Source organism: Leopardus geoffroyi, chromosome C1, assembly GCF_018350155.1.
Source record: "Leopardus geoffroyi isolate Oge1 chromosome C1, O.geoffroyi_Oge1_pat1.0, whole genome shotgun sequence".
NCBI classification, from domain to species: Eukaryota; Metazoa; Chordata; class Mammalia; order Carnivora; family Felidae; genus Leopardus; species Leopardus geoffroyi.
The window spans coordinates 70,877,194-70,891,807 of record NC_059328.1 but is presented as its reverse complement, the minus strand read 5'-3'; the positions used below and the strand labels follow the sequence as shown (position 1 = coordinate 70,891,807).

At 34.1% G+C, this 14,614-nt stretch overlaps 1 protein-coding gene across 2 annotated transcripts in view; it reads right to left on the bottom strand.

Annotated features, from left to right (window-relative positions):
- Nucleotides 1-14,614, bottom strand: part of PRKACB (protein kinase cAMP-activated catalytic subunit beta) — a 126,931-nt gene that overhangs the window by 58,081 nt on the left and 54,236 nt on the right. The window contains exon 1 of one of the 2 annotated variants that reach the window (XM_045478039.1): nt 11,735-12,026. The exons of the other annotated variant lie outside the window; for it this stretch is intronic. Coding sequence (XP_045333995.1) covers nt 11,735-11,918 — 184 coding nt within the window. The 5' untranslated portion in view covers nt 11,919-12,026. Of the gene's footprint in view, nt 1-11,734; nt 12,027-14,614 lie in introns of those variants that run through there. 2 annotated transcript variants of the gene reach the window in all.

The window sequence follows — 14,614 nt, the reverse complement described above, 5'->3', positions numbered from 1 at the left end:
AAGACAAAATAGAGAAGATACTAATTAGCCAAATCAAAAATGAAAAGACAACATCACCCCTGACACTAGACAAATTTAAAAAATTATAAAGGAATACTATAAACAACTTCATCTTGATTATATAACTTAGGTGAGATGGACAAATTCACAGAAAGACACAGGTGCTGGAACTAGCTCAAGAAGAAATAGAAAATCTGAAGATACCCGTGAACAAATTAAAATGTTGAATTAATAATTAAAATTTTTCTCACAAAGAAAAGCTCAGGTCCATATGGCTTCACTGGGGAATTCGATGAAACATCCAAAGATATAATATCAATTCCATATAAACTTTTTCAAAATAAAGAGGAGGATGTGACACTTCCCAACTTATTCCATAATGTCTGATACCAAAGCTAGACAAAGATCAAAAGAAAATTACAGACCAATATCCATCACAATGCAAATATCTTTATCAAAATATTAACAAACCTAACCCAGCAGTATAGAAAAAGGATTATATACCACGACCACGTAGGATTTATCCCAGGAATGCAAGGTTGGTTCAACATTGAAAATCAATTAATGGAATACCCTGTATTAATAAAATAAAAGACAAAACTACATAATTGTCTGAATATACAGGAAGAAGTATTCCAAAAATTCAACACCTGTGATCAAAGCTTTCAACAAATTAGGACTCGTAGGGAATTTCCTCCAGCTGATAAAGGGCAAGTGTGTAGGAGACTCTGTAGCTTACATCATATATAATGGTGAAAGACGGAATGTTTTCCCCCTAAGACTGGGAATAAAGCAGGAATGTCTACACTCACCACTTCTATGCCATTTTATATTAGAGATTCTTGCCAGTGCAATGAGGTAAGAAAAAGGTATACAGATCGATAAGAAAGAAAGTGGTCTTTATTTGCTTTTTTATGACATGATTATATATGTAGAAAATTCTAAAAATCTACAAAGAAACTACTAGAATTAATAAATAAGTTTATTAACATCATAGGATGTAAGATTAATATACAAAAATCAGTTAGATTTTAATTCACTAGGAACAACAATCCAAATGTGAAAGAAATCACTCCATTCACAAGAGTATTAACAAAAATAAAATACTTAAAAATCACACACACACACACACACACACACACACACACACACACACACACAATGGAATATTACTCAGCCATAAAAAAGAATGAAATCTTGCTATTTGCAACAATACGGATGGAGCTAGAGTATTATGCTAAGCAAAATAAGTCAGTCAAAGAAAGACAATACCAAATGATTTCACTCTTATATGGACTTTAAGAAACAAAACAAATGAGCAAAAGGAAAAAAGATAGGAGGGCAAACTAAGAAATAGACTCTCAACTTCTAGAGAACAAACTGATGGTTACCAGAGGGGAGGTGGGTGGGAGGATGACTAAAAAATGTGATGGGGATTAAGAGCACACTTGCTGTGATGAGCATCGAGTGTTTTATGGAAGTACTGATTCACTATATTGTACACCTAAAACTAATATTACATTGTTAACTAACTGGAATTTAAATATAAACTTTAAAAAATCAATTTTAACAAGACTTCTTCACTAACAAGTAGAAAACTGCATAGAAATTAAAGGCTGTCTGTTAAATGGAGAAATATTTCATCTTCATGGATCACAATACTCAATTCCAGCAGATTTTTTTTAAAAGAAACTGATAGCTGATGCGAAAAATTGGATTAAAAGTGCAGTAAAAATTGGATAACCATATGAAGAGGAAAAAACAAAAAAGAACTTCACTCCGTATCTCACATCATATACAAAACAACTTAAAAAACGGATTTCTAGATGAGAGCAGAGAATAAGAATCCTCATTGCCTTGGGTTAGACAATGATTTCTTAGGATTTGGCACCAAAAGTACAATCTATAAAGGTAAAAATGATAAACTGGACTTAATTAAATTGCAAACTTTTCTTCTTCAAAGAGATCATTTAAGAAAACAAGACAAGCCATAGAATGAGAGGAAATACGAGAACTTGTGTTCAGCCTATACAAAGAACCTTCAAGACTTGATAGTAAGAAGGTAAAAATCCTAAATTTTGGAGGTGGGCAAAAGATTTGAAAACACGTTTCTCCAAAGTAGATACCCAAACAGCTCATAAGAGCATATGAAATTATGCTCAACATCATCAATCGTTAGGGAAATACAAACTGAAACCACACTGAAATAATAGTTCACGTATAACAGAATGGTTATAATAAAAAAGACTGATGATATCAAGTATTGGCAAGAATGTAAAGAATCTGGCCCTCATACATTGCTGGTGGCAATGTAAAATGGCAAAACCACTTAAGAAAACAATTTGGAAATTTTTTAAAAGAATAAACACAAACTTAACATACGACCCAGCAATTCTCCTAGATATCTACTTAAAAGAACTGAAAGCATTTGTCCACTCAGTCTTATATGTAAATGTCTATAGAAGCGTTATTCAAATAACCAAAAACATTCCTGAGTGCATAAAGAAAATGTGTTATTTTCATAAAGCATGCTATAATTCAGCAATAAAATTGTTGATATGTTCTATAACATGGATAAACCTCAAACACATTATTCTAAGTGCAAGAAGCCAGAAACAATTGATTGCATTACATATTGTATAATTCCATTTATATAAAATGTCCAGAAAAGGAAAATCTGTAGGGACAAAAATCTATAGAGATACAAAACAGATCAGGATTTGTCTGAGGTTGAAGTAAACTGGAGACTAACTGCAGAAGGGTACAAAAGAACTTTTTGAGGGGATGGAAATATTCTAAAAATGAAATGTGATGATGGCTACAAAATTCTATAAATTTATTAATAAACATTGAACTGTACTTATAACAAGTGAGTTTATGGTATATATAAATTATACTTAGTTTTTTAGAAAGTTATCAAGTGCTTCTCTATGGATGTAGAGACAGTGGCTTGAAGCGGGTCTTCTATGTTCTGGGAAGAATCACTTTAGTGGACAACTTAATTATGTAAATATAAGGCTGGTAGGCATCCATTAGCTTGGGGGAATGATCTAACAAAAACCCTTTGGAGTGAGATAAAGGCTGTTCCTTCCTAATACCCAATCGTAAACAAAACTAATTAAAGGGAAGGAGGAAGTAGATCCGCATTAAAAATAAAACAAGGATTCTAAAAGAAAGGGATTAAAACCTAGACCCCATTCTTTCTAAGATTCAGAATTACCAGAATTTCTTTCATGAATTTTAGTGATAGTATCTGTGGCCCATGAGTAGGAAGGCACACTAAGTAAGCTTTATCAAAGAGGAAAAGAGAATGTGAGTTGGTGATTCAGGCTCAACAATGGAGGCACTATAGGCCAAATTTAAGTGCCTACAGAGGCCATACAGGCAAAACAATAGAAGTAAAGGTTAGCATAAATTAGACAGTATTAATCCTGATTAAAGAGGATATTCATTCAGTGCTGCCCATTTGTTCTTAATGGGAAAAGAGGCCACTGAAATCAACTTCTTTAATATTTCAAGGATATGAAGTCCAGATATTAATATGAAATCTCTAGTTTTAAAACCATTGTATTTTATATTTTTATATGAAAGAATGGTACCAAATTCAATTATTTTAAAAAATACCTTGAGGACCAAACAAGACATTATCTGTGAGCTACATTTGGGTTACAGACAACCAGTCTGCTATCCCTGGATAAGATGTTTAAGAGAGGAAGGCTGGGGCACCTGGGTGGCTCAGTCGGTTAAGCTTCTGACTTCGGCTCAGGTCATGATCTCACAGCTCGTGAGTTCGAGCCCTGCGTTCAGGCTCTGCGCTGACAGCTCAAAGCCTGGAGCCTGCTTCAGATTCTGTGTCTCCCGCTCTCTCTACCCCTCCGCTGCTCATGCTCTGTCTCTGTCTGTCTCAAAAATAAATAAACATTAAAAAATTTAAAAAAAAAAGAGAGAGGAAGGCTGATTTTGGTACAGGGTGGGGAAGGGCTAAACTAAAAGATAACCTTCTCACACATTCAACCTGACATAGAAGTCAGGATCAAAAGGCACAGAAGTATAAATAAGGAAACTAAATCCTATGGTATATTCCTTGGATGAGCATAACACTGGAAAGGGTGGTCACCCTCCTATTTAAGAACCACTAAGATCTCCACAAGGATCAGTGTCGTCACATCAAGTGCAAGGATACATCAAATCCTTTGGGATCAGTTTTGAACCGTAAAACCATGTAGCAGTGGCAAAATCAACAGAAGCTAAAAATGAGACCACTAGCTTATATACTAATCAAAATACTCCTCTCTGTATCTACACTTTAGAAAAATTAGACTCTCTGTAATGAGTAAACTGTCAGAAGTTTAGCAACATGTGAAGGGGGCTGGAAGGAGACCCCAAGAGAAAAGCTACTTAGCAGCCCTACCAGTATGACTAGATGAATGCAAATGATTAATTCGAATATTTAAAAGATGAAACCGGGGCGTGTGGGTGGCTCAGATGGTTAAGCGTCCGGCTTCGGCTAGATCATGATCTCACAGTTTGTGAGTTTGAGCCCTGCGTTGGGCCCTGTACTGACAGCCTGGATCCTCTTCAGATTCTGTGTCTCCCTCACTCTCTCTCAAAAAAATGAATAAACATTAAAAAAATTTTTTTTAAAAGATGAAACCTTATTTGTATCCTAAGTGGGTCATACTAGTTACATAACTAGTTAAGAGCATAGTTGAAAGCAGTCATTACTTTAGGGCTTGCAAGTAATATTCAATCCTTCAGAGAATGCATCACTCCAACTTCCAACTTACTGGCTCTTTTCACATGGACATCTTATTTTCAAAGTTCTCTTTCTAGCCTGTTGCTTTTCTTGGTCCTCATAATAGCACGCTGTCTCTGCATCTAACAGGAAACTTAAGACACAAATCTTCACTATAGAAGCCACAGACCTGTTTTTCTTACACACATGTAGAAAGGTTTCACAGAACAGGTATTAAAAGCTGGTTTTTTAAAAGGGTTACATAAACGAATATATGCAGTGTCCTTAGAACAATGCCTGACAGAGAGTAAATAAATGTTTCATGTGATAATGTATATGAAAATATTCCACCCAGGAAATGTGGCAGTGAAGGGACAGGAGTCACTGCTATATTGCACAATCAGAATTATGTAATGTTCTTTATAATATGACTGAATCTCCAACCCAACTAAGTTATACTCTGCTGATTACCAAGGAACACATAATGATAATGCTCTATTCGGCAACTAAAACATGTCTCTCATGGGGAGCCTGGGTGGCTCAGTGGGTTAAGTGTCTGACTTCCGCTCAGGTCATGTGGTTCACCAGTTTGAGCCCCGTGTCTGGCTCTGTGCTGACAGCTCAGAGCCTGGAGCCTACTTCAAATTCTGTGTCTTCCTTGCTCTCTGCCCCTCCCCCGCTCATGCTCTCTTTCTCTCTCAAAAATAAACATTTTTTTAACGTTTATTTTTGAGAGACAGAGAGAAAGAGAGAGAGCAAGTGGGGGAGGGGCAGAGAGAGGAGACGCAGAATCTGAAGCAGGATCCAGGCTCTGTCTGAACTATTAGCAGAGAACCCGATGTGGGGCTCAAACCCACCAACCACAAGATCAAGACCTCAGCCGATGTCGGATGCTTAACTGACTGAGTTACCCAGACACGCCTCAAAAATAAACATTTAAAAGAAATAAATAAAACATGTCTCTCAGACTATTTGCTACTAATAACTGACCAGCTTTGAAAAGTGGAAAATCTGATGAACACTAATAATAAAGGAGAAAATAAAGCATGCTTGACATGCCAGAAAATTATACTAGGGATTTTAAATGTCTTCTCTGAACATTGAAACAAATTTAACTCCAAAAGGATATATTACATGTACATTTAGGTTGCAATTAATTTAATACAAAAGCCTTAAAATAGTCATAACATTTCTCTAAATTTGTCCTATAAAATATAAAAATAATGTATACAAAGATTTAGCTGTAAGGATATTTATTACAGCATTTTTTTATATAATAGCAAAAAATTAAAAACAATCTCGATGACCAGTGATATGTTAAATAAATTGTGATGTATTCTTACAACTGAATACAAAACAGCCATCTTAAAAGATATTGTGGAACAACTCTTTTTTTTTTTTTTTTTTTTTTCTGAGGTGGGTCGAGGGTAGAGGGAGAGGGAGAGAGAACCTTAGCATCTTAAGCAGGCTCCAAACTGGGTGGATCTCACCTCGGTGAGATCATGACCTGGGCTGAAATCAAGAGTAAGACGATTAACCAACTGAGCCACCTGGTTGCCCTTGTGGAACACCTCTGTATGATTAGCAAAGATGTTATCAAACACTGTATGCTAAATGATCCAAATTTAGGGGCTGGTAGAAATTTGTTTATGCACCAAATAGACTATAGATACACAAGATATATATAGTGTGTATACATATATATATATCTTGTGTATCTATCACAAGACTATATACACAAAAGATGTTAGCAGTGATTATTTTTTGGTGGGATCGTGTGATTTTTACTTTTTCCTTTCTTCTTTCCTAAGATTTGCAAATTTTCTCCAGTGAAGATATATTATTTGGCAATCAGATTAAAACGTTACTAGGGGAAAAGTGTCTCTCAAACTTTAATGTGCATATGAATCAGCTGGGTAATTTTGTTAAAATGAAGATTCTGACTCAGTAGGTTTGATAGGCCTGAAAGTCTGCCTTAACAGGCTCCCAGATGATGCTGATACTGTTGGATTGCTAATACACTCAGAGTAGCAAGACATTACCTAGAATATATACTTAACCTTCCTTTTTCCCTAACCATAGTAGAATGGCTATTCTTGCAAATATTCTTACAAGCAAGTAAAAGCTACTTTTTATGTTATTACACTATTTGGCACTGCCAAATAGTCCATGGAAACATTTTCTAATTTTAAATCATTTAACATCCCGATTAATTTAGTATAAGGGCTGCTGATTACTCAAATTCATATAAACAATCGTGATCAAAATACACAGGTAACAGTGAAAAGTTTAGTGCCTCTGGCATGTAATATTTTCCAGATTCAGGTCAGCATTTTACTGCTTCTGGTTAATGACCACAGGTCTTTGAGATAAACTGCAAAGATCACAATAGAACAAATTACAGAAAGCCCGTTAGTGTAAGGCCATGGTGATATTTAATGGCAATCTAACAAAAAAGTCGATGTTTATTGAGAACTATGCTGGCGATACCAAAAATAAATTGACAAATTCATGCCTTCTAGGAGTTCAAATAGGGGAGATAGGTAACTTAAGGACTAAGGTAATATAATTTTAAATCTATAAAATAAACCATATTTTAAGTGAGTATAAGATAATATGAGAATATAGGAAGAGATTTGAATTCTAATAGAGTGAAAAACAGAGGAATACAATGCTTTGTGATTTTGTTACAGGGATAGTACTTGAGCAGGGTCTAAAAGTACGAGATCCCACCATTGGTAGAAGAAAGGAAAAGGAATTCCAGGTAGAAGAAACACCTTAAATAAGCACTGTTATTATAAAGGGAATCCACTGTCTGACTATTCATTGCCATGTTCATGTAGTGACCAAAAGTCTTGGTTCTAATTAACTGCCCAGCTCAAACAGAATATGTATAGTATCCAAATACATTTCCTTGTAGTAGAGTTAGCAAGTTAACTTCTCCTTTGTTAGGCAAGTTAAAAAGCAAATTCTTTAGGCTCTTTTAACAAAAGATTGCATACATATTATTTTCCACTTTAAAAAAAAAAACTGTATTAGCTCCTCACTATTAGAATGTAGTCCAAAATTCTGAATATCTAATGGATTTCAAAGATCAGATCTACAGACTACCTTTCCGGACAATATCTTACTATGTCTTTTAAGTAAATCCTAAATTTTCATGTTTTCACTTATTTGTGTATGCTGTTTATTTTCTTTCTTTTTTTTTTTTTTTTTATTATTTAAAAAAATTTTTTTTTTCAACGTTTATTTATTTTTTTGGGGACAGAGAGAGACAGAGCATGAATGGGGGAGGGGCAGAGAGAGAGGGAGACACAGAATCGGAAACAGGCTCCAGGCTCTGAGCCATCAGCCCAGAGCCCGACGCGGGGCTCGAACTCACGGACCGCGAGATCGTGACCTGGCTGAAGTCGGACGCTTAACCGACTGCGCCACCCAGGCGCCCCCTGTTTATTTTCTTAAAATAATCTTTCCTCCTTCTTTGAGTCTCCAAACTCAATTCATTCTTTATATTCTTGAAGGTCCCATCTCCCCTAATGTTAATTTCTTCTTACACTAAGCTTCACATTAAGCTACTTATACATTTTTAAGTGACCTTTTCACTATACCTTAAATATTGTTCGTATTATGCTCTTCCTACTCTTGTTTTGGAGGGTAAGAACTAGATCTTATTTTTCTTAGAGCCTGTTTAGACTATGAGATAGTAAATTCTCAGAAACATTTGCCAAAGGGTGCCTGGGTGGCTGGATCAAACACCTGACTCTTGATTTTGGCTCAGGTCATGACCTCAGTGTCGTGGGATCGACTCTCATGCAGGGCTCTGCACTGACAGTGTGGAGCCTGCTTGGGATTCTCTCTTTCTCACTCTCTCTCTGCCCTATCTCTGCTCGGTCTTTCTCTCCCTCTCTCTCTTTCTCAAAAATAAATAAACTTCAAAAAAAAAAAGAAATTAAAAAAGTTTGCCAAATAAATAAAAATGGATTACTACCAAGAAGCTTATGGAATAGTTACAGATGGAAAAAGTAGATAAAAGGATAATGTGGAAGGTCCTCTAGCTTAGAAGTTACAATGACACAGATTCAGTGGCCTAAGAAATAAATATGAAAGTGAATCATCTTGAAGATTGTATGAGCACTGGAAAGGTAAAACTGACTAGATAAGGTGGTCTGATAAACCACTTTAGTTATCTTACTCTACCTGAAGAAATCCATATGCAAAATTGCTTATTTGTTTAATATGGTATTTAAATCTAAGATTCACTCATGGATTTGTATCTACCAGAAAAAATAGCCTGTCAGTTAATGGGAAAGGAGAATAAGTAAAGTGTTTGATGGTATTTACCTATTCAGTCCTTTAAATGTTGTTATTAGACATTCATTAAGTGTATAAAGTCTAAGATTTAAAACGCGAAAACTTCAATCAAGTTCAGCATTATATAATTCGATACACCATTTATGATCAAAGGAAGATTAAAAGCTAACCATAATACATTTGCTACAAAGAGAATTCAATGAATGTCAATATTCCCATTCATTCGGAGTCAGAACAAAAAGCAGAATTCCTCCATGTTTTTTTTTTTCTTTTGAACATGTACTTATATGTGGATGGTATCAGCTGTTAAATATTTATGCCATCAAACAGGAATTCCTGTTACTTAATTTAGTAGTAAAAGATGAAACACAGTTAAACCACCTGGAAACTACAATTTGGCTTTTATTCTGTATTTCTTCCTATATGTAGTGTCACTAGAGAAGAAAGAAACTTGCATTAAAACTTGTTACATTTCATAAACACCTAAATTGGTAGTTGACCTTTACTCAATAGTTCACGCATCTAATTTTTAAAAAATTACATGTAGTTTCTGTGCTTAGTTGATTTCTTAAAATAGCACTTTTGGAACAAGCATATTCAGAGTGTTTGTTATCAGTAGATAGTACATTCCTTTTCCTTGTCAAACAAGTCATACAAGTAGAATGCTTTGAGTAGCTTTGAAGAATGTGGTTTTCATAAAAACTCCATATAGTCAAAATTCCTTCCATAACTCACTCTGTAAATGATAATTGGTGTTTTCAGCACAAAAATAAACCTTGGAATTTTGAAATGATAGGATTCCTCTTTTTCTGTTGTATCAGTGTTTTCTCCTCTATATCAACACATTCCATAGTAGAAGACTAGAGCTCCATGTTTACTGAACTCATCATTAAACATATAACATTATTGTGTCTGTTTTGATTATTTTGGGGATATGAAAGGGAGAAGAAAGTAGAAGAATACTTGATTAATGGATACAGTTACTCTTTAAGTATGCCTATTATTTGCAGGGCTATGAGATCTGCATATAATTTTACTTGTGTACAAGAATACTAGTTTATTTTGTGACATCATAATAAAGAAAAATGTTAACAGCATTTTATCAGTCTGCTTTTTCTAAAAGAAATCATGGCTCATGATGTTATCTTCAATCTCAATTTTAAAATGTGTTTCAGAAAACATCACAGGCCCCATACATTAAAAAAAATATAGTGACAGTACAGTTCAAACATAACTTTTAATTATTACAAGCCTGTGATATTCATTCATTTGAGATACATTTACTAAACACCCACTATTTGGATGAGTAGGTATCAGTGAAACAGAAACTAATTCAGTAGTGTCCTCATTCTTCATTGAACATTTAATTAAAAGGTCTTAAAATGCAAGATTTCCCAAAGGACCTAGGAGATTGCAATTTAACAGAATAGGGCAAGTTGAATGAATAACAAACTTCTGTTGCATGGTAAATTTTAATAATGTAGTATTATTTCAATAGTTAACAGTTCATTGACTTCAAGATATTTGAGATTCCTCACCTATCAACCTGCTATATGGTAAGGATTAATTATAAACAAAACCTTTAGAATAAGAAAAATTTTACATATATATGTTCTTTACTTTCTCCCTAAAACAGCTCCAAGAAGGTAAAACATTCTGATGTAGTAAATAAATAATTCAAATAAGCTTCTATAGAACTATGAAGGTACTGTAAAAAATAGGGAGTAAATTTTGTAAAGCATTCTTGGTTTGTTTTGTCTTTTTAAACTGTGTTTTTAGACTGCTATGGAATATACAAACAGAAAAGGGCAAAACCTAGTGCTATCTGATTAACAAACACACCAAAAAGGGCAAGGCTACCAAGGGTAATTCTATTGTTCCTTTAATCACAATGACAAAAATACCTTGGGGAGGGTCCAAGGTGAGAAGTGGAATGGAGGCACTGGTATTGTTTATACGTGAAATTTATCTTTTAAAAGTGCACGCCACCAGAAATGGTTACATATCACCATTTTAGCAAAGCAGCAAGTCCAAACATTTTAACATGCCTGGAAAGAATGTGATGTATGCATAAACAACTTTTTCCTCCTTTAACCGTAATTATAAGTAACATAAAATATAATTATAAAAGCTTTTGATATTTCTAATGTTATAAATATAAGATTTCACACCGAATAATTATACTATGCTTTTGTATTAGAAATCCTGCTTGTGAAACTGAAGTCACTTTCACACGTGCATTTAAAAATAAAAAATAGTAAACATAATAGAACTTGAATTATAAATTCAAGTCTTCTGACCTTTGAAATTTAGGACTTATGAATCCAAACAATTTTTTAAAAATAACCTGATTATTATTTCTAAAGTTTAGGCTCTTCACTTTTATATAAGAAAAATAAAAACAAAAAAACAGTAACATACACTAGAGATGATAATAAGAATTTTGTAGAAAGATTTCCTATTGATACTCACTTAGTGGTCAGATATAAAACAAAACAATGAACTACACAATTCAGTTCAACTTATAATCAAGTTTCTGTGGAATTTTGCAACTTCATCCTGCAAAATGTCCTTGTGCAAATCATAAAAAGACAAACAAAACATTGTTCTTTATGTTTGATTCTAAAATTCCAATTAGTATTTTAGCTTCTAGTTAAAAATGTATCATTAAAAAAAAAAAAAACTTACTTGATCTGTCCCATAAGGCAGTATGTTCAGAGAAATGAAGGCTGTCATTTTCCAGAGTTGTTTTCTGATCATGTGCAGTACTTTTAGAATGTCTATGAAATAATCGGCTAGCAAAACCTTCCAATTTCTGAAGAGCAGTTGTACCTGTATACTGGTTACAGGGTAGTTCTCTATAAGCTGCCATTCATGTGCATTTGCACTTTACTTAAAGTAACTGAAAATATTTCCAGAAGGAGCTCAACAACTTCTTGCACAGAAGCTAAGAGCTATGCAAGTGTCAAACTTCCTGTTTGCAGGGTATTCAAACCACTACTGCTGTTCTGTTTCCTGTTAATATAAAACAGTACATTACTGAGCCTTTCTTAGCAAAATTCTTCATTTCAACTAAACATGGGGATTTTAAAGCCTTGCGATAGCAGCCCGAAAGATTTTATACTTAAGACTGTTTAATATTAATAAATAGGTTAATGACAACATTAAATTTAAGGCTTTATATACAGACTGAAAAAAATTTTTAAAAAGGAAAACTAGTTAAACATGTATTACAACCCTATGCAAACAATTCAAGGCCAAACCACTTTCCAAATATAATAGGTTAAAAAGGTTGTGTGTGGTTTCCAGGAAATCAGCTAATGTACAGATTTTATGAATCCTTATAAGCAGCTAACTTTTCATCAAAAACTCATATAAAATGAATGTTAAAAACTTCTGCAAAACAACTATATGACATGTGTTTTAACTAAGAAAAATTTGAACTAGCATTTAAAAAAAAGAACTGAATGTTGCTAACTCATTGACTTAAGTCTAATATATACAGGAACTACAAAAACGGAGTATGGGAGTACTGCTTATCAAACTGACAATCTGCTGACAAGTGCCCTATCAGCAGTACATTTTAAAACATTCTAAAATTTGAAAAAAAGGAACAAAATATAAGATTTACAATGATATAAAATCAGCCACAACAAGACATTTCAACTGAGAAAACAAATTCCTTCTAGTTTACGGAAACATGTTAATTTTTAAAACTAAACACTGAGTACTACTGCTTACCCGATCCCTAACTTTAGGTCTGACTTAGAAACAACTCATTTGATTAAAAGTAAATAAAATTTGCAACTGTCTATTTGCAGGAAACAAAGTAACCTGTGGCATTTAATGATGATTTTGAGTACTTGTCTTTTGACACTAATTAAAGGATGAGAAATCTATATGCTTTTCTCCTTGGGAGAGAGAAGAATCTAACTAAAAATATGTTAGTCCAGGGGCGCCTGGGTGGCTTGGTCGGTTGGGCGTCCGACTTCGGCTCAGGTCATGGTCTCACGGTTCGTGAGTTCGAGCCCCGCGTCGGGCTCTGTGCTGACAGCTCAGAGCCTGGAGCCTGTTTCAGATTCTGTGTCTCCCTCTCTCTCTGCCCCTCCCCTGTTCATGCTCTGTCTCTCCCTGTCTCAAAAATAAATAAACATTAAAAAAAAATTTAAAAAAATGTTAGTCCAGATTTCCTGCCAACTGCTTAATAGGATAGGAACAATCATAATAAATAGAATAAGTAGGAGCAATAATGTAATCAAATTAGGACAACACATGCACATATCCATGAAAACCTGACTAATGAATTTTGCCAAGTAACAGCTCCTTTGTGTACACTTTGTCTTGTGTGATAAAATTAGTATCAATGTAAACAAATGGCCAACAGGATCTATAGGACTAAACTTTCAACATTTTCAGCTTTCTGTGTAAATATGTGTGTACAAGAATAGATAACTTATTAATAGCTGACAGTACTTTACACAAAACAGACACTGAACAAGGTTCTGCAGTCTTTAATAAACACCTCAGAGTATGGAAGGACTACAGGGGCAGAAGGAGATGAACTTCCTGAATTCTCTGACTTACTATCTTAGGAGAAATTCTATTCATCCTCGAGGACCACTCTGACTGTCACCTCTTCACTGAGTTTTCCCACATATTTCCTAGAAAATAAATCACTCTCACACCTGTTTCCACCAATCTTAAATCTTTGTGTTAAAACTTGCTGTTTGTAAATTTATGTCTCAAATTGTGAGTCACTTGAATTCATAAATGTAATACATATATTGCAGACTCAATAAATATGTTGAAGAAAGCATTCATTCTTAACAAATTGAAGGTCTGCATAGAAATCAAATACTTGAAAATGTTTTAATTTTGTTTATGCAATGTCACTGAACTCTTTTTTCGTATATTCAGTCTGTTACTAAATTCTGTTCGTTCTTTGGGTGTCATTTTTATTAGTGCAAATGTTGATTTCTAAAATAATTTGTTTTCTCTACTTCCAGTCATTTCTTTCAATCACTCATCTCTGACACATTAACCTTCCAAAATATCATACTCATGGTATTCCCTTGCCAAATGCACAAGTTAATCCTAACAATTGTCTCACCATATTCATTTTTAATATGTTTAGCTAGGCATATTCAACCTTGCTCAAGTTTAGTACAGATGATCCAGATTCCTAACTAGAACACTAAGATTAATTCATTTAAAACAATGCATAATGCTTACAGCAAAATAAGCAGAAAAGGAGGAGGAGGGATAGAAGGAGGAAAGGGAAATAAGCTTCATCTAGTGATGAAATCTGGGCTTTTTTTTTTCTTTCTTCAATAAAACTGTTTCCATTTGTTACCAAGTCCTTATAGAAAGTAGAACCTTTAGTCTGCAGAGCATGTTTCTATATATGGTAATGTGACCAGGAAGTTGTTGCTATGGAAGTACTTAGGCAATTTGACTTTTATTAAAAAGAAGAACTCTACTGGCATCTACTGATAGAAGGAAACAACTACAGCTTTAACTAAAACAGAATTCCTTCATAATTCAAATTAATCTTAAGAAGTATATTGC